General features: G+C 44.5%; 2 protein-coding genes across 4 annotated transcripts; both read right to left on the minus strand.

Moving 5' to 3' along the window:
* Positions 1-1,274: 1,274 nt before the first annotated feature.
* Positions 1,275-11,578, minus strand: LOC132463364 (sodium-coupled neutral amino acid transporter 3-like). 3 transcript variants are annotated; one of them, XM_060059506.1, is made up of 16 exons: positions 11,193-11,578; positions 9,669-9,749; positions 8,749-8,836; positions 8,403-8,518; positions 7,196-7,269; positions 6,874-6,966; positions 6,682-6,763; positions 6,240-6,322; positions 5,991-6,049; positions 5,622-5,765; positions 5,215-5,294; positions 5,011-5,111; positions 4,757-4,881; positions 4,194-4,338; positions 3,123-3,226; positions 1,275-2,803 (listed from the first exon to the last, which is right to left on the minus strand). In XM_060059506.1, the coding sequence occupies exons 2-16, from the start codon at positions 9,695-9,697 to the stop codon at positions 2,699-2,701; spliced, it is 1,428 nt and encodes a 475-aa protein (XP_059915489.1). In that variant the 5' UTR covers positions 9,698-9,749; positions 11,193-11,578; the 3' UTR covers positions 1,275-2,698. The 3 variants fall into 3 exon arrangements, with proteins under 3 accessions (XP_059915489.1, XP_059915567.1, XP_059915650.1); XM_060059584.1 differs by having other exon boundaries at positions 11,181-11,578; XM_060059667.1 differs by lacking the exon at positions 11,193-11,578 and adding an exon at positions 10,883-11,101.
* A 5,487-nt stretch (positions 11,579-17,065) lies between these two features.
* On the minus strand, positions 17,066-19,592 carry apex2 (APEX nuclease (apurinic/apyrimidinic endonuclease) 2). Its single transcript, XM_060060031.1, has 6 exons — positions 19,347-19,592; positions 19,168-19,251; positions 18,885-19,065; positions 18,616-18,759; positions 18,456-18,525; positions 17,066-18,332 (listed from the first exon to the last, which is right to left on the minus strand). The coding sequence occupies exons 1-6, from the start codon at positions 19,459-19,461 to the stop codon at positions 17,202-17,204; spliced, it is 1,725 nt and encodes a 574-aa protein (XP_059916014.1). The 5' UTR covers positions 19,462-19,592; the 3' UTR covers positions 17,066-17,201.
* Positions 19,593-19,623: the final 31 nt, after the last annotated feature.

Below are 19,623 nucleotides of genomic sequence, written 5' to 3' on the forward strand. Positions count from 1 at the left end.
ACATGTAAATATACACTCGCAAAGGCATACACGTACAGATGCAAACATACCCTCAAACACACACACACACACACACACACACACACACACACACACACACACACACACGGAGGCAAGCATCTAACCACACACACAAACACACAAACATTGAAAATATGTGAAGTGACTATACTTCCGTGAGGAAGATTGGTGTTCACGTAATGCACGTATAAGTCACTCATATAGTCATGAAAGAAAGTAGGGATATAGAAACTACATTTTCAGGCCAGCCTGAACCAACTTGGCTTGGTTTCCTTCAACCAGCTGAAGACTGAACTCACTTCAACTAATTAGAAACTAAAGTGGGCACTTCACCTCTAACTCTGACACCAGAGGAGGAGGAAACTGCTCAACTGCAGCTTCCTCTTGCGGCTGCTTGCTATTCTCATCTATGACATCACACAGTTTGCAGCCTAGCGTGTCAATGCAATTCACATGAGGAACCCAAAAAGGCCCACGAGTAAGATCTAATGCGACCTTTGGTAGTTCATGTGAACAGAGCAAGGCCTCCAGGCCTGCAGCCACAAGCTGAATAACCTGTAATACTCAACATGCCTGCCCACCCACCCTTCCGTCCCTCAGTGACAACTTACAGTACACCTTCTTCCCAGGAGTTCCTCCATCTTCCCGTTCTCCTCCAGGGTCAGCAGGGAGCTGTGGGTGCCCTCCCTAGCGCTCCTGGATCCCCGGGTCATGATGGTGCTGTGGCGCAGGCTAGAGACCTTCCCTCCTCTCTCTCTGTCGCTCTCTACACCTCGGCCTCGCAGTAACTAAGAAGCTGATGCGAGCCAGGGAGTGTTTCTGTGTGTATGTGCACACGGCAGACAAGAACAGGAAATGGACGACCGCATTTTTCAACCCGTTTCTTTTCTCTCTCTCTAGCTCTCGCTCGCTCGGTCTCTCTCTCTCTCTCTCTCTCTCTCTCTCTCTGTGTCTCATGGGCTGAACCCAAATTAGCCTGATACTTCCACTTTTAAAGTGCTGCTCTGACAGTTCAACAGTTTCTGCTTTTTATGAGCAGGACTTGAACAATATCAATTGTTGTCTCTCAATATATATCTATTTACCTGTAACTATATCTATATCTATATGTTTACTTATATTCATTTATTTATATGCATACATGCATGTACTATATACATATATATACATACACATATATGTATAAATAGCCTTACTTTTCTGATGAATTTCCATGAAATGTGGTGACCCAAGAATTTGAAAACATTCCCAGATAATATATAATACATTTTATTGACTTACAGATCGCATAATTCAAATTAATTTAAAAAGAAACAAGCAAACAACAAAAACCAAATACATTAAAGACACCACCAACACGATTGATTAAGGTCCATAGATTACAAATTGATCAATTCCTTGGGAGGGTTAGTGGGACATTGTTTTTACCATCCATTGAAAGCACTTTTATTCTGATGGCTCTCCCTGGACATTATATCATTTGACATAAGGTACACATGGTTGTCTTTTATTAAAACCCATTCAGTCGGGCTACCCCAACCTGACACAAAATGGCTCATTTTTTGGTTTTGGTTTGCAATGCATTGTAGGTTTTTTTACTCAAATGGATAAAAACACAGTTTAGCTTTAGCAGCCTTTTTCTATTTACTTCTTCTGAACTGTGAGACAAATAAATATGAATGTTTCAGTTGTGGTTATCAACATTACCAACACTGACATGATACAGGTTCAATACAATCAGCTTTGAGAGGGTTTCTCTTGACTGTTAAAAGAGGAGACGACATGCTGATCGAGCCTTTACACTGACAGGAAATGTTTAGTGTGTGATAGTACACTGCGCACACATACAGAGCCTGTCTAACCACAAGCTGCTAGATTAGCCAGGCTAATCCTTGTGACGCATTAACCACAGTGTTAACAATCGTTATACACTTGTTGGACAACAGTTAACGATAATAAAAAATGGAGGGAATGTTTATATGTAGAAACATATGTAGAAAAAGGGTTATGAGTAGAAAAATGTGTTGCCACTCATCACCCGTCATTGCTAGTCAATGTGTTGTTATCTGATTCAGATAATGACAGTTATTTGGCCTTTTTGTTGGGGGAGGGAATGAAATGATTGCAACATGCCACAATATGAGACGGATCCTCCAAAAACAGCTCCAACTGGAGCTCCATCTAGAGGTCGAAGGTGGCGGCCATATCAAGTAGGACGAGTTTTAATTATGGCAGTGGCTGGTATATTCCAATCTATACACACAATCTGTACCATCTTTGGCAGTTCCATTTCATTGCTTCTACACCCTCACCCCTGATTCACCCCAGAGGAACCAAGGCCATCTCTATAGGGGTTTGCCAGACTCTGTTGCGTTTCGACAGTGTCAACCAACGAGTTAAATGCCAAACTGCAGTGTTAAGATAGTTATGATATGTGTGTTCTCTCTCAATGTGTGTGTTCTCCCCCCCCACCAAGCGTCAATGCCTCTGCGTGGTAGGTCAGAGGATGTGGGGGAAACCCACTGGGTTTCCCATGATAAGAAAACAGGGCAGATGGAGGGTGGGGGAGGGGGGAAGGTTGGGGGTCCGTTATGGGAAGGTGGAGGGGTGGGGGGCCGGGGCAGCTTTGGTTGCCATTCGGTATTGAAGTACTTGTTTTGTCCGAGTCGGCGAGTAACTAGTGACCACCTCCGCTGTGGACGACTCCAGACACCCAGTCAGTGATGATGAAGGTCAGGCTCATTATCATGAGGATGAATCCCAGCGCAGCAAAGCACGCCGCCTGACAGAAGGAGAGCAGAGAGTGAGTCGATGGTAAAGGTGCTTCCAGCAGCAGCAGCAGCAGGGAGAGATGCTGAGAGTCAACGCAGTTTGAAGCTAAGCATTTGAAAATGCAGCACAGTTTGTTGATATAAACGCAAATGCGAACATTTACTGGGTGTTCCCTGATTAGCTGCCTGAGGATTTTAATCCTTTCTGTCTTTGTGCAAGCAGTGTTTTGTAAAAATGAGACAGCTGGATCATTTCTACGGGGTCCCAAGAGAGCAGTGATCATGTGGTCCTAGTGGGCACTACGGGGATGAAGGGGGGACGGGCTGTACCAGAATCTTTGTCCAGGACAGTAAAGGCTCCTGCTCCTCAGGAATGATCCGGATGTAGAAGATCCCCGGCAGGATGAAGATGAGGCTGGGGGCCGAGGTGGCTCCTGGAGGAGGAGGTGGAGGAGGAGGAGGAGGAGGAGGAGGAGGTAAAGGGGGTGGAATTAGAAAAAGAGAAGCGCAACATGAGAGCTGATGGAGGGCAGCGGTGCAAGAGATCACACAGAACTCGAATGGAAAACACGGTCCAGATCTAAACTAGTACTTGTTTTCTTGTTTTTTTGTAGTAGCGCTACAAAAAAGTTCTGGTCAGTTGGTTGATTATTGGGTTAGAAAAAACATTAATCACAAAAACAAATAATATCGGGCTCTGTAGTTGCTGTTATAATAATCGTATGGTTCGATAGACTATAGGAATGTTTTCACAATTTTTAACTCGCCCAACTCGATGACAAATAAGTCGGTGGTGTGGCAGCATTTAGTAAAAAGAAGACAAAAAAGTATATATTTTTTGTTGTCTGTTAGGCTCTTTTTTGACGCTTGTGTTTAAAGACGCTCTGTGGCTCGTCAATATCACTGACGGGATATTTAGGATAACAGATAGAATAGAGCTGACTTCAGTCTACAGTCATTTTGTAGGCACTTTTATTTATAAAGTTGACCCTAATTTTTCCACTAATGGATTCCACTAATGTAGACATATCAGAGTGAAAGTCAGTTTCACCTGTATGTAAGTATTTTGTACGATTTGAATGCATTAACCGTTGGGATCATTTTGTAGAGTGAGTCATATCCAGTTTCATTGGGTGTCAGTGGGGCTGCAGTGTGGTTTGTATTTTGCATAATGAGTAGAAATATCGCCCCAACAATGTCTCTGTGGAGGAGTGTGGCTGCCTCACGGCTCTGAGGCTGGAATACCCCGCTAGTCACATGGGACTCAGGCGGGCCCCTCGATTGGCTGTCTTGAGACGTGACCTTTTGCTTTAGAGTTCTCAGAGACTCAGGTTCAGGCCTGCAGGCCTAACGGAGGGGCAATGTAACCACGTCGACCACTTCAACTAGGTGATGGCGTACCGATGAGGCCGAAGATGTCGCGTATGGAGGGCACCAGGATGACCAGCAGGTTGACGATGACCAGCAGGACCACGGCGATGGCGATGTGCCGGGCCCAGTGGAAGGGCTTGTCCGGGCAGACGATCTGGATGATCGCCCTGCGGATCTGAAGGACGCAATGAATATGCGGTTCATTATGAAACGTACATCGTTCCGTTTTCCCCTGGTCGATGCTGCGGGACGCTGTCCTTGCACTAGGGGGTTAATGGAGGGAGGAGCTGGGGGGGGGGGGGGGGGGCCAAACACGGTCAGACACACAAATAGAAACACACAACGTGCAAACCATTTACTGTTTCAAACGATCCTCATTCGTTGGGGGATGGGAGAGGAGAACATTCATTGACCACACAGACCACATCTCTGTTGACCACCTCACTGATCCCACGAGACTCAGACACACGTGCAACCTAAAGTCATGAGACCTATTTTGGGTCACTCGGCTGACATGAGGTTCTGGGTTTGTCTATGTGTGCGTGTGTGTGTGTGTGTGTGTGTCTGTGTGCGCGCGTGTGCGTGTGTCTCACCGGGAACAGGACCACGGGGACGGTGAGAGTGACGGCCACCAGCACGGCCAGACGCACGCACAGGAAGAGCGCGTCCAGGGGGTCCACCAGGCTGTAGGTGTGCAGGAGCTCCGGCTCCACGCCCACTGCACACGCCAAGGCAGAGAGCAGCAGCGGTCAGAGCTCCTCTTACGCAGCAAGGCATCTGGCAGGAATGGTAATGCATATTCTTTGACTTGACGGCATGACTTCTAGAAGTGTCGTTAGGGCCTTACTATAAAAGGTGAGGTAGCCGAACAGCGCGGTGAGCAGGTACATGACGAACATGGCCAGGATGGAGATGTTGGCCACTCTCTGCATCCGCTTCTTGTTAGCACTGAAATAATAAGAAGGGTAAGCAAAGGTAATTACAAATCTGGATATTCTATCTTTTCAAAGCAGAGTGAGCGGGTGCTGTTCCGGTTGGTGTGTTGACCCACTCTCTGAGCTCTGTGTAGATGGGCAGCACCTCCGGGTGACAGACAAAAGCAAAGGCCAGGATGGGGATGGTGTACGCCGTCTGGAAACACAAACAAACAAACAGCTTTCAGGCGAGGACCAAGTGGCTTGTTGGATCAAAGCCACAATACACCTTTCCCCCCCCCCAAAAAATTGAAATACCTACGCCTGTTTCGCTTGATCGTTAGTAATAGTATGTGGGCTGAAACAGGAAATACTGAATCGAAAAAACAATATAGACATTTGTGTTCATTATCTCACTTTTGGACATGATATTGAGACTAGAAATACCTCCCCAGGATGATGTCTTGGAGCCTCTCCCATAAGACGTTACCCAGAACACAGGACTGAAAGGGGAATCGAAAAAGTGGTGGAGGGATTGCCTGACCTGGGAGTTGATGGTGAAGAACTTGGCCAGACAGAAGTCGTCGTCCATCAAGCCCGTTTGGTTAACAGGAGCAATGAGCGATTCAGTCATGTTGTTACCATACCCAGGCAGGGGACAAGGGATGTTGAACTTCTTGTAGATGACCTGATAAGCACAAACAGGAGACACAGACACAAAATACATACAATTATATGAAAACACAAAGCAAATAAACAAGGATAATTTATATGATCTATCATTTATATGATATATAATCGGAATAACTAGAAAGGAGGGATACTTTAAGTATAGAATACCGTGTATCTCATTGAGGATTTAATTCAATATTTGTGGCAATAACAGAATGTTGTTGTGTCTGTAAAGACTCACCGAGATGAGGAAGAAGACCATGCAGGAGAGAGAGAAGCCACTTGTGTAGCCCAGGTAACCTGGACCACAAGCACAACAGTAAAGGACAAAACTTGCAAAACATCTGCCAAGACAGATTCTGCTTCGAATAACCAGGCCCTTTGAATGTCAGTGACTTATTGTTAAAACATACAATAATGGACACGGGTGACAGAACTGAAAGATGCTGTTGCTAGACCAAAGAATGAGGAGATGAGATGGAACACGTACCGAGGCGTCTCATGAGCGATAGAGGGAGAATGAGGGTGGCGCTAACTATCATGATCAGGTAGTTTCCTTCCAGGAACCATTCTCTGGGATGACAAACACATGGACATGGGTTCAATGCCCCCGTACCACCACCCAGCGACCCAGTGAGCTACATACGTACACAGCACACACCCCACACACACACACACACACACACACACACACACACACACACACACACACACACACACACACACACACACACACACACACACACACACACACACACACACACACACAGAACACACACACACAGAACACACACACACACACACTATCCTTTAGCTACTCATTGAGCTACATACACACACACCACACACACACACACACACACACCACACACACACACACACACACACACCACACACAGACGCCCTCCTGTAACTCATTTGCATGGGCTCACCCTGTGTTCCCGCGTTGGCCCAGGAATGCCTGGATGACCAACGGCAGCTCAGACTTCACAATGAACAGGTAGCTGGACATGGCTAAAAGAGAAGGGTCCACGTAGAAAGAATGAGGAAGGCATTCTTACTAAGGAGGAAGGACGTAGTAATCAGTTAACAGTGGAAGGTGGATAGATGAATGGTTCCTTCACCTCCGATGTTGTGGACGGTGATGATAGAGGCGGCCACCACTTTGCCTGGCTGACCGAATGCTCGGTTCCCCAGCTGCTCGTACGCCCGGATTCCTGACATCACAAACACACACACACACACACACACACACACACACACACACACACACACACACACACACACACACACACACACACACACACATACACACGTACATACACACACACACACACACACACACACACAAACACACACGTTATGTATGGCTGGTAGATTACAGTTTTGAAGACCATACACAGCAAATTCTCCAATGGCAAAAGCTCATTCGTCTGCCAAACCTACCGACAACTCCAGCGCTTTTCAGCAGCAGATGGATGGAATAGGCAGACAGGACAGCAATGGCGCACAGCAGAATTCTGAAACACAACGGGGAACAATCTATTGTGAATATAGTGCATTATGAATATATACAGCTAAACAATCATTTACGGCTCCAAACTCTTTGAAATGCTGCCCTATGGTTTATGATACTATGTAGCTATAGTTTACTAGAAAACCACATTGTTCAATACTCGATTCTGATTGGTCAACGACATTCCACGGGTGTGCAATATTTATCAATAACGGGAGACCTCTGCCTTTAAACCTTTCCAGATGAAGGTTTAAAGCTCTACAGCTCTACAAATCTACCATTCACAAAAACTGTTGACGCACCTCGACAATATTCTTAAATCCCCAGGGAGGAAGGTTTACATTTCAGCTGATATAAGTCGATAATAACGATACAGATGAAATCATTGCAGGGTGTCTATCATTGGGGAATATTGTACAATGTTATTGTATAACGTACTTTGGCGTTGCTTAGGGGTTGCATCCCCACTCCAAAGTATGTTATTGTCCAATAAGGGGACACCCAGCCGTGGTTCATTCATGACATAAGTTAATCACTTTTCTCTCACTTCAAGTGGTGAAGATGCTCTCCGCTGCCACACAGATGGAGATTAGACAATGACGTTTGTCCCCCTCCCCCAACTACAATACAAAGTGCTGATCCAGGCCACCGGGCCAGTAGTCTGATCATGCTATATTTAACCGCTCAAATCTGATTTAGCCAACCAGCGTGTGTGTATGGTGTGTGTATGAGCTGTCATACACACACTCTGACAGATCAGTCTGTACTACTAACACCCAATTATACAAGATAGATACAACACATCCTGTCCTGCGTATGCGTACACGCCCACACACACACACACACACACACACACACACACACACACACACACACACACACACACACACACACACACACACATACACACACACACACACACACACACACACACACACACACACACAAACACACAAACATACATTCATACAACCCAAACACATTCACACACACACACACACACACACACACACAAACACACAAACATACATTCATAAAACCCCCACACACACATACATACATGCATACAACCCAAACACACATGTCTTGAGAATGTACCAGCCAAACGAAGGATGTTGTCTTTGGCCAGTGACTTACATAAAAAGAACGATTCCAGTGTTGGACATGGCAAAAGCCAGTCCCAGGATCCCGCTGCCCATGATGGCATTGCTGAGGTTGAAGATGGACATTCCAAAGGAGGTCTTCCCTTCAAACTGTACAAGAAAGACATCAGAGCACACGATATTAGCACATAATTACACATACAACATATTTGGACATATTTTGTTGAACACTGTGCTACAGCTACATGTGCTACATGGGTTGACTGATATACTTTGGTATTTGGCATGGTATTTTGATATTATATTATTACATTGTTAATGGATGGCTTATTTGGTTTGTTGTTTGTTGTTGCTGTGTGCCGCAGTGCGTTGGTACTTACGTCTGTGAATCTGTTTTCTTTTTTAGGGAGACCATCTTTCTTAGGCAAAAACTCATCATGTTCAGCCACTGACTCCAGGCCATCAAATCTGTATAATAACAAAATAAATAATGCATCGAAAAATGAATAATAATGCTTTAAAATTAGTGCCTCACATTCACCCATTCATACACACATTCATATGGTTGTTTGCTTGCATTGTTGCCTCCACCGATGGTGGAGGCAACAATGCAAGCAAACAACCAGCTCCGGTTACAGCTCCTGCTCCTGTTACTGCTCCTGTAACTGCTCCTGTAACTGCTCCTGCTACTGTTACTGCTCCTGCTACTGCTCCTGCTCCTGTTACTGTTACTGCTCCTATAACTGCTCCTGTTACTGCTCCTGTTACTGCTCCTGTAACTGCTCCTGTTACTGCTCCTGCTCCTGTAACTGCTCCTGCTCCTGTTACTGCTCCAGTTATTGTTACTGCTCCTGCTACTACTCCTGCTTCTTCTCCTGTTGCTGCTCCTGTTACTGCTACTGCTCCTGCTACTTCTCCTGGTACTGGTCCTGTAACTGTTACTGCTCCTCTTACTGCTAATATTACTACTCATAATAATTGTTATAATATTCATAATAATAACACTAATAACAATAATCACAAATTGTAATACCAAAACCACTTTCATAATAAAGAGGAAGGAGACAAAGGTAACAAGGACACAATGGGGCACAAATGAGGAATGATGTACGAATGCGTAGTATCAGATTGGGACTCAAGTGTGCCACAAGAGGGTGTTTGTGAGGTAGTGACCAATAATGTTTAAAAAGAACAGATCGCATCAGTTTCGGTTTGTCGTTGGCTAGATGATGCTTCCTCCCTTTGAGCGTTTTTATCTTATATAGTGAATTAATAAATACATGTAATAAGGGAACCTTACTCGTGTCCATTCATCTTCTGAAGCTCCATGCTGCTTCCTGGTTATCCGATCACTATGGTTACGGGTCTTGGATGTCACAACCTTGGATGGGGAGAAAGAACATGAAACATGACGATGAACTTGGTCCTCAATAGGGCTGCATTCCTTCCACTCATACTCAGCAAACTAACTGTTGTCCCTTTAGATACGTGCTGGGGTCTCTTTATGTACTTAGAATAATGCTAGCGTCTCATAAACTAATAGGATCTAGGCTTCACCACATGCTGACTGCAAGGAACTACTGACACACAGACCGTAAAACATTAAGTAAATATCGTTGAAGCATGGAAACTTTCTTGCACCGTCCACATAGCGTGATAAAGCCGTGCTTGGACAAATTTCCTTTCAGACTTCATCAGGCCATATTCTAAACACAACCAACAGAACCAGATAACACTCTATATTGATACAACAAAGATTTTAGATAGACTCTAGATATTCATCAGGGGTCCAAAATATATATTACAATCACAATAGTTGAATTTTAATCTACATTGGGGACTGTTGTGGCAGGAAATACCAAATGTTTGTATAGGAATTGTTGATCTCCAGTGAATCAAGACAAAGCATGGCATGGAGAAACTCGTGAAGAGTGTGTACTTCTGCCCTCTGCTACCTCTTGGTCCCGAGACAAGCCACTCCTCTTTGTCAGGCTGCCCTCAAGCTTTCATGTCTGACCCCCAGGACAAAACTGTACACTTGTCTGTGTCTGCTCCATTCACATGAAACTGGAATTTCATATTTTCCTACGCCCTTCCCTGAACTGTCCTGAACTGATTTTGTTACAATGTGTCTGTGGCTGGTCTCTCTGTGTGCTGGCCCAGAGATATAAAAACAATAGGCCTCTGTGGTAAAGGGTATCAATTAGTCTAAACACTGGTTTGGCTGGTCTACTGCATCATGGCCTTGGGTCAAGTTGGTCAGAGTAACTTTCTTTAGCAACCGAAATTCCCATGGCCCACAGCCAGGATATAGAACCAGAAAGACCGTCTCAACTGTCAACGATTCTGTAGATATCATGTTGGACTACATAGCTTTTAATATTTTAACAAAAAACAGTGTGTATTAACGATTTAGAATAGATCGAATAGATTTTTGTATAATTTAGAAATTGTAGAAGAACATAGTGGTTAAAAAAAGGTTATAATTTTTGAAATATTGAATTCATGACATACTTTGCTATTGAGTAATCGTGGGGACAAGAATGTTTCAATATTATCCATAAAGGCGATGGTATTTCAGGCCTGAAGAAAAAAAAAGTTAAATATCCTTATATTATTAAACAAATCTTTAAAATAATGTAAAAATCCCTAAAAACCCTCGCTATTACTGTATATCTTGACCAATTATTCCCATTAGAAACAAGCGATATCTCCGAATGTGAAGCACATGGCACATGATGCAAGAACCACTCCGTATTGACAGTCGGCTTTTCATTTAACACCTACAAATAGCAGACGCACTACAACTCACACATTCGCTTACCGCGGTAGACAGAGACGAGGGTGTTTTTCCTTATTAAATCAAAATTGGTTTCATGTTGATAATAAGATCCCTTAGGGAAAGATAGGTTCAAGTCTCTCTAATTCGGCTACTTGTCAGCCAGACTGCTCGTAAGGTTATCCCCTGGCTGTCGCTCTCTGTGAAGTCTCTTAAGGAAGAGAGTTCAGCTCACAACGAGGGATGAGAGCGGGAAAGGGTCACACCCCTACTGTTAACCCTTTGTACAGCTGCCCCCATACTGTGTCCTCAGATACCTGTCGATAGGGGGGCGGATGGGGGTCTATTGGGATGGAGTAGGCAATTTCACACGCTCAAAAACTATAGCGTAAAAGTAGAACATAGTAGCGATTACCAAACAAAAACACGCCTGGTAAAAAGGTGGAGCTTAGCGGGGAGTATTTTAGGTTTTGTTACAGTATGGGCGGATACTATTGACAGTTTAAATCCTTAAGTCCCTGTGATGTTAATACGCTTAGGAGATAATTGTTTTTTTAAGGTGGCACGCATCTGAATCTGGGTAAAGCTGTTGACATTGAGCATGCGTAAAAGTAACGACCCAGAAAGCCAATAGGCCTAAGTGCACATTGCAATGAACACTAAACTGTATAGAATAGTTATTTTTGTATGCCTATATATCTATTTTCGGGATCTCCTTTTTTGTGTGTGTTAATCGTCCATTTTATAATTCTGTCTTTACACTATTGGGACAGTTGAATAAGTAAGTATAGGCCAGAGGTGGAAAGAAACTAATTACATTTACATTTATTTGTGAGATTATGACAAATACAATGTATACCTTTGTTACAACCTACCCCACTGCCAGGGTAGGTTGTAACACCTACTGGGGTAGGATGTAAAAGGTAGACAAAATGCAAAAAAACAATGTTACTCCATTTGATATGCCGTATTTAAACAGGGTTTGAAAATAGATTCACCAAACAAAATACTGAAACTGAACTTATTTTTTTTTTTTAGAACAGGGCAACATGTTCTCTGGTAACAACAAATTAAATAAATCCTTAATCTGAATCACAATGGTGACAAATAAAATTGGGCAGACCTGGTGGGCCCAATAGCTGCATAGGACACACTTTACCCACACCTCTTTGGATTTGGAATTTCGAAAGGTTTCCATGCAGAACACACAAAAATCTTCTTCCTCCTCTGACAAGGAGTTCTGAGCTTTCACCATTTTCTATGCAGTTTTGTTGACCTTCCTCTCCTTTCCTCTTTCACCCCCAAAGAGTTTATTTTTGATGTTTTTTCCTTTTCGCCGGTCCTCCTCTTCCAATGCCAGCTTAACTGGTGTATCAGTCAAGATTTCGGAGTAGCTCTTCCGCCTACCCTTGTCTGTTTCTTTTCTTGGGCCTGCTTTCGGAAATGGCCGAATTATTGTTTGACTGAAAGGTCCTAAGATGGACCCAGAGCTCGGCATCTCTGGAGGAGGAGCAGAGCCTGGCGGCAGGTGAGCAGGTGAGGAGCCTGGCGGCAGGGGAGCCTCAGCTGGCTCAGGACGATCTGTGACCTGGGAAAGCGCAAAGTCACAGTCCTGAAAGATGTTCGGATGGTAAGGCCATATGCCTGTGCACTGGAAGCCTGCCTGAATGTTTCTTTGCGTAGCGGCCGTGGGTAGGGCCGGCGCTCCTCACGATCCCTGGAATGTTGTAAACTGTCATTGGTTCGCCTGGATCCATCCGCATCCAGTCATCACGGGCTGCATTCACCATTTTCTTAAATGTACCAAAGACACTGCGATCAAGTGGCTGGAGCTTATGGGCACGTATGTGACTGATACTAACGTGCCTCTCTCACCCGACGTCATGGCTCCAACCTGCCTGCCCCCCCGGCGTGCTACCTCTCGGGATAGTGCCTGCACAGTTGTGCCGCCTGTCTCGTCCATGTTCCAAATGTCTGAACCATCGAAGCGGCTCTTTTCTATTGCCACCCCCAGGCGACTGAAGAAGAGCTCGACATTTGTCTTGTTGAAGGAGGTGGCCCTTGAAAGGTTTGTTGCCTGTGGACACCAGAATACTAGAATAGAATAGAATAGAATAATCTTTATTGTCCTTATCGTCCCAGGTTTCAGGATGATTCATTTCCAAACTCAAGGCTAGCTGATATGCTAACTTTCTGACCTAGGCAAAAGCATAACAGGTAGTCTGAGTTAGGACACACATTTCTGTTGATTGTCTTAATTCATATGTTGGTATTTATTTAACTTTTAACTGCTTTTATGTAATATATTTATCATTCACAAACATTGAAAAATTGCCTATTCTACACTCTTCTCAGCTATCATGCTTACCTCGCATGGAGTTACCCTAAAGTATATATCGGCAGCCTGGCCAATTTACTCTGCCAATAGATCCTCCTGCTCTCTGCTGAAGACTTGGTTTGGACTGAAGTATACTACTCGAGGAAGGTCCCGGGATCCCTGATCTTTAAGAAGTTTAAACTTCTTCCAATATTTATTAAGCGTAACATGGCAGATACCATGCTTTTTTGCCACTTCCCTGACAGATGTTCCATTATTAACTTCCTCTGCTACTCTTTTCAGTATCTGGCCATCCACTCCACAATCAGTTTTCCTCACCCATGTTCTAGGCATTCTGTAGAATTATTAAAATCACTAAAAAATATTGACTTTGTATGTAAGGGGATGGTTGTAACACTTTCAAAACATGCGTAACTTACAACCTATGGTTACAACCTACACCGCCCTCTCATCCATTACTAAACTAGCTGTATACACTAATCCGGCGAAACAGGAAGTAAGCAGCGCCGAAATTGCTGAGTTGCTGGAATCACGTGACCTGCCGTGTTTTGCTAAGGAAGGAGCGTAGGCGGTTGTTGCTGATGCGAAATGTTCTCCTTTTTCTTTAGTTTTTTTTAGTAGATAAGCTGTTCAATTATGCCGGGAAGAACATGTTGTGTGGTCGGCTGTTTTAACAACAGTGTGAAAATACAGGCTTCGCTTAACGCCGCTTGTGAAATTCACAAACCTTTGCTGCACGTTGACTGCCCATGTATACGGCCTTATGGATTGCAGTCTCTGGCACTACATAGACCGTTACGTAGACCGGTTCCAGGCACATGCTGTGTCTGTGCAGGCCAGGCCTGTGAACCCTCTTGCTGTTGCATCTTTAATTTTGTACAGTAGTCCTGCTGTATGGCTACAACACTTCCCTCGGCCGGCCACGCAGTCACACACACATTCAAGAATTTTGCCATCTTCTCTCTGTATGGTTGCTGACATATTATGGTACGAGTTCACTGCCTGTGAAAACCTCACAACACATTTTAACCTGATGAGCTGATCTGCGATGGCGTGTAGTATCTGGCCAATCCATCCGGAGCTCATATAATTCTGACCTTCAATCAGTGCCCGCTTGCTTGTCAGAGCGTCAGGTAAGAACTATCATTGTATTTCATTTTATACTAGGCCTACTGCATATTTTCTTGTTTGAGCACAGTAATACGGTGTCTGCCACACCAACATTAGGTAGCCCAGCTATTATTTTCAAATGTGAAAATCGTGAAACTCACAATTTTTTCTTCTTCACAGGAACATCAACCAGCGATGCAATAGAAGACATAAATGGTCTGCTTGTAACACCCAGTCCTTCAGGTACCTTGGATGCATCGACACAGTGGGGTGATCCAAGTCTGTCAGACCACAGCTATGCGGGCCCTCTAGCACTTCACCCGCCCCTACAAAATGATCAGGCAACACATTGTGCTTCATCTGAGGTGAATCTTCAGTTGCTCAGAAATGACCACCTCTGCCTGCTATATACAGGATTGAACTTAGAAGCTTTTAATACATTAGCTGAAAACCTGACAAAGGAATATGTTAACTCCTCACAGCTATCCCCCAGAGATCAGCTGTTGATGACGTGTGATGAAGCTCCGGCTTAATTGACTCCAGGGTGACCTAGCGGAAAGGTTTGGCACATCACAATCTATTGTCAGTAAAGTCACCTCCTGTTGGTTTGACTTCATGGAAGAAAACATGCGATGTTATGTACCATGGCTGCCCAGGGAGACAATTCAGGCAACGATGCCCCAATGCTTTCAGGAACATTACCCCAAAGTGACATGCATCATTGACTGCTCCGAGACCCCCCTTCAGAAGCCACACAACCTAGACTCAAGGGGCGAGTCATGCAGTCACTATTACGGCCAGAACACCATCAAATACTTGGCGGCAGTTGCATCATGTGGGCTCATCGTGTTCATTTCGCCCGCATACGGAGGAAGATGCAGTGATAAATTCATAACATCAGATTCAGGTTTTCTGGATTGCCTGCGCCCAGGTGAGAAGTTATGGCAGACAGGGGGTTTGTCATCCAAGACCTCCTGTATGAAAGGATCATGAAGCTCACCCTGCCAGCGTTCACCACAGGACGCATCGCAAACGTATGTGTCCACGTTGAACGTGTCATACGTAGACAAAAAAACTATAGAATTATTTCTCAAACAGTCCCGATTAATCTGGCCCCTAAATTTGATAAGATCCTGAAAGTTTGTGCAGCCTTATGTAACCTACGTGGTGACATAATTAATGACCCAGAATATCGTTAAGCCTTCAATGCAGTGGTCTCTTCAGTGTATTTTACACACACACACACACACACGCGCACACACACACACACACACACACACACACACACACACACACACACACACACACACACACACACACACACACACACACACACACACACACACGTAGACACGGTTAAAGAACGCATTTATTCCAGATGGCAGTTACAAAATTCAGGCTGGTTTTTGCATCCTGTCATATCACCATGGCTGTAGCCCCTCCCTGTTCCTGTTGAGTCAGAGCACTGGCAGCCACGCGTGGAACACTGCCGCTGAAGGAATCCATCGGTCTTTGTTAAATATCAAGGCACAGAGGCAATTTATCCGGGCTAAGCCGGATCTGTGGAGCCTACAAGGAATAGGCTATCAAACCCCCTAAAACACTGGAAGTAGCACTGAAGGGTTTTTGTTGGTGTAGGTTATTTGGAAATATTTTATTTTAGATTGGCCTGAACCTTACACTCCAGTGTCAATCAAACAGTTCATTATTAAGTAAAATATGTTTTATTTTTCTTGTTCTAAAAGTCTCCTTTGTGAGGTGAAGGAAATAATCATTTTCGTGCGAGGGCTTTTTTATGCCTACATTTTAATTTATATTTAAACCTTGTTTGTTCAATCCCACAGCACTGTACTTTTTACATATTCTACACCAAAAACCAATAACCCTACCTGCGACATTTCTGTAACTGCTTCGCTACGTCTGTGTCACCATTAATTCTAGTTTATGCTGTGATAAATGTACTTGAAATATAGGTTAAGGAAGATTGATCCAATTTGCATTCTTTTCAACAACATCTGTGTACTAGTGGTTCAGAGGATGTCCCTGTTTATGTCTGATGGGCCAATTACACCTAGTAACAGACAAGCATACAGCAACATCATGAATGGAAGTAGACAGAGCTTATATGGGCCTGAAAGTATACCAATAACAGCTATTATGCTCTAATTTTTTAAAGGCGTATCTCCAATAATTGCGACATACCATCATGATTTAAGCCGTAAAAGCAATGCCTACGTTAACAGCACCACCCAATGGGCACAACTGCTCATTACAGCTATTAATGTCAATTAAATTGTATGTCAAAAGTAGCGTAACTGCAGTTACTGTATTCTTGCTGTATTTGGCATTTGGTATTTAGTTTATAGTATTTACGTAACCAACTGAGGAATTAATTATTATGAGTGCTTCCTCAAATGTATGGCCACTCTCATGTTCCAATGCAATAATAAGGACAAAAGTCTAAGAAAAAAACGTTATAAATGTCTTTATTTTCTAGTTTTTTTTTGTCTTTATTCAAAAACACAACAATATAAAAAGGCTTAATTCCATACACACTTCTTTGTTCTACTGGTCCTTATGTTCCTCTGTTCATTAAAGAAGACACACTACTTCCCCATGTCAACCCACGCAAAGAAGTTACATCGAGCTTCGGGATTGGAGGCATGTCCCTGTGGTCGGGCACAAACGAAAAACTGTCTGCCCAAATTAGGTCCTTCCTTCTTGACGGTGCGCAGTACACTAGTCTCTCTGTGGACCTTGCACGGGGGGGCTGGCGGAGGCCCATGAAGAACGGACTTCCAGAACCCCAGCGAAGCTCCCTTTGGCCCTTTAGGAGCCACTGTGGATTCTGCGATCCGCTGTTCGGCCTTGGTTTCTCTCGGCGTCTCCCCGGTACTCTCCTCTAGAGGGCGGCTGGAGGTGTGCATCGTGGAGGAGTCACAGACACCGTTGACCACTTTGGTGTGGTTGAGTTGGACCATTTGTGATTTTTGTGACCGGGGAAGTGGGTTTGGGTCAGCCGCGCTGGATGCTTCTGATGCCTTCAGAATCGGAGCTCCACTCGAAGCCTTGGGTTTGAAGAAGGCGAGCAGGCTGCCCTGTGGAGGTGGCAGCTTGGCTGAGGTCTTGGTCACGTTGCTCTTCTTCCCTTTCGGGGTCCCAGACCCCGGTGCCAAAGGCCTTTTCTTTCCCAAACTGCTCTCCGCTGCTCCTAGCGGCTTTAAGTTCTCCCGCTTCTCCCCGGCCTCCTGAGAACTGGGTAGCGAGTCCCTGGACTCAGTTCTCATGGACTTCGGGTCCACCTTCACCAGAAAGTGAGAGAGTTTCTGCTGCTTGCCTGCAAACTCTGGCAGGTAGCGGGTGCAGAGAGCAGGAAGTTTGGGGCTGGCCAAAAGTGTGCAGCAGAGTTTCGCCCACACGGGGCAGTGGTCTGAGCCTTCCACCTCTGGCAGGATGTCCGCTGCTGTAAACTGCTCTTTGGCCAGCTGGACGTCGGCGAATATATAGTCAATGCGAGTGCCGTAATTGGTCTGCCGGGCCCCGGTGAGCGTGTTCCAACAGGTGAAGGCATGTGTGCGCTCCGGATGGAAATAACGGAAGGTATCGATGAATTTCCCGCCGTTGTTGAGGACGTCATCTGTGGACGATCCCTCGTTCTCTCTCCCCGACTCGCTTTTACTTTCAGCCCTTAAAAAAACGTTCAGCCATTTTCTTCCAGGGTGCTCATCAAAGTTATCCTGGATGACAAAAAAACTGGGTCAAATCAATAGGAATTGGGCAGTTTTATTTCTTACACATCAATGCGAGCTTCGGGAAATCTTCGAGGTAACAATCGTCCACAATTCTAGTTCTTCACTTACAAGGTCACTGGGGTCACAGTGGTCAATGGTTCTGTGAGATGTGTTCACGTCTCCTAAGATGATGACATTGCTGCAGGTAAGGTAAAGAAAGAAAAGATGACCTTTAGTTTGAGCTTCACAAGTGAAAACACAGATACTAATGACAAGCCTAGAATGTCACCTTCCAGCCTTCAATATGGCTTCAGCCCGACTCTGAAGCAACTTGTAGAACTGCAATTTGAACTGTTTACGTTCCGGCTTCTCAGGATCAGCACGTGGGCAGTAAACATTCACTACAGTAACCTTCTGTATCTGGTTTTTGCACCTGGGAAAAGAAGATAGAGAATATAATAGAGATAGAGAGAAATGCAATCAAAGATTCCTTTTCTTTTTAGCTTTCACCACAAATGTGCTGAGGCAACCCTCCAAGAGCACATCGGCATATCTCACATGTATTGATGCTGTGTAATAACAGCTCGTCCTTCATTATCCAGAAGTTGCAACTCGTCATCACAGAACTCCATAGGGTCCCCGTAACATCCAACGGCCCCTTCATGGTTAGTCAGCAAACCAGTGAGACCTTCCTCAGCAGCAAACGGAGCAACAGAGTCTTTGCAGTAAGTAGCAACCCCTGTACACATGATGGTATAATTCACGATTATTATTTTTTACTACCAGTTACATGCAGCTGGATGGTGGTCATTTGTGGTAAATGTGTTTAAATGTTATTAACCTGAATAGCCACTGCGCCCACGACTGAAGCTGAAATAAGAGTTGTAGCCCTCAACAACAGCGGTTCTTTCATCAAGCAGGTCTCCTGTGCAGAGTTATTTTAAGAGACAGTAAGAGGCAGACGGTATTTATTTTGGCATGGACTACTGTCACGTTTTTGGCCTTCCATCTTCAACTTACTTGTCACTTTAGTTTCTTGCAGACAGATTATATCTGCGTCCAATGATTGGAGGGCTTTCTTGATCCCGCCTTTGTAAGCTCGTATCCCATTGATATTCCAAGTGACGATCTTCATTGTGCATCAAGTACAGTAATAACGTTTACATGTTACCGTTAAGTTCTTTATAATACACCAACGCTCAACTCCGTCCAGGTGCAAACAGTACACGGAAGTAAACCGGAAGTCCTGACAAGGACGAGCGGAAATCCAATACGTGAACGATATTAAAAAGTATTA

Source organism: Gadus macrocephalus, chromosome 1 (assembly GCF_031168955.1).
Source record: "Gadus macrocephalus chromosome 1, ASM3116895v1".
Lineage (NCBI taxonomy): Eukaryota > Metazoa > Chordata > Actinopteri > Gadiformes > Gadidae > Gadus > Gadus macrocephalus.

What these genes read in the sequence shown, in the direction of transcription:
- apex2 (XM_060060031.1), bottom strand. Translation starts at nt 19,461, where the DNA reads ATGAAGATCGTCACTTGGAATATCAATGGGATACGAGCTTACAAAGGC. An exon ending in TGGGCGCAGTGGCTATTCAG is followed by an intron (nt 19,066 to 19,167) that starts GTTAATAACATT and finishes TCATGTGTACAG; the next exon opens with GGGTTGCTACTTACTGCAAA. An exon ending in ATTACACAGCATCAATACAT is followed by an intron (nt 18,760 to 18,884) that starts GTGAGATATGCC and finishes TTCTTTTCCCAG; the next exon opens with GTGCAAAAACCAGATACAGA.
- LOC132463364 (XM_060059506.1), bottom strand. Translation starts at nt 9,697, where the DNA reads ATGGAGCTTCAGAAGATGAATGGACACGA. An exon ending in GAAAAGCGCTGGAGTTGTCG is followed by an intron (nt 6,967 to 7,195) that starts GTAGGTTTGGCA and finishes TTGTGATGTCAG; the next exon opens with GAATCCGGGCGTACGAGCAG. An exon ending in ATCGCTCATGAGACGCCTCG is followed by an intron (nt 6,050 to 6,239) that starts GTACGTGTTCCA and finishes CTTGTGGTCCAG; the next exon opens with GTTACCTGGGCTACACAAGT.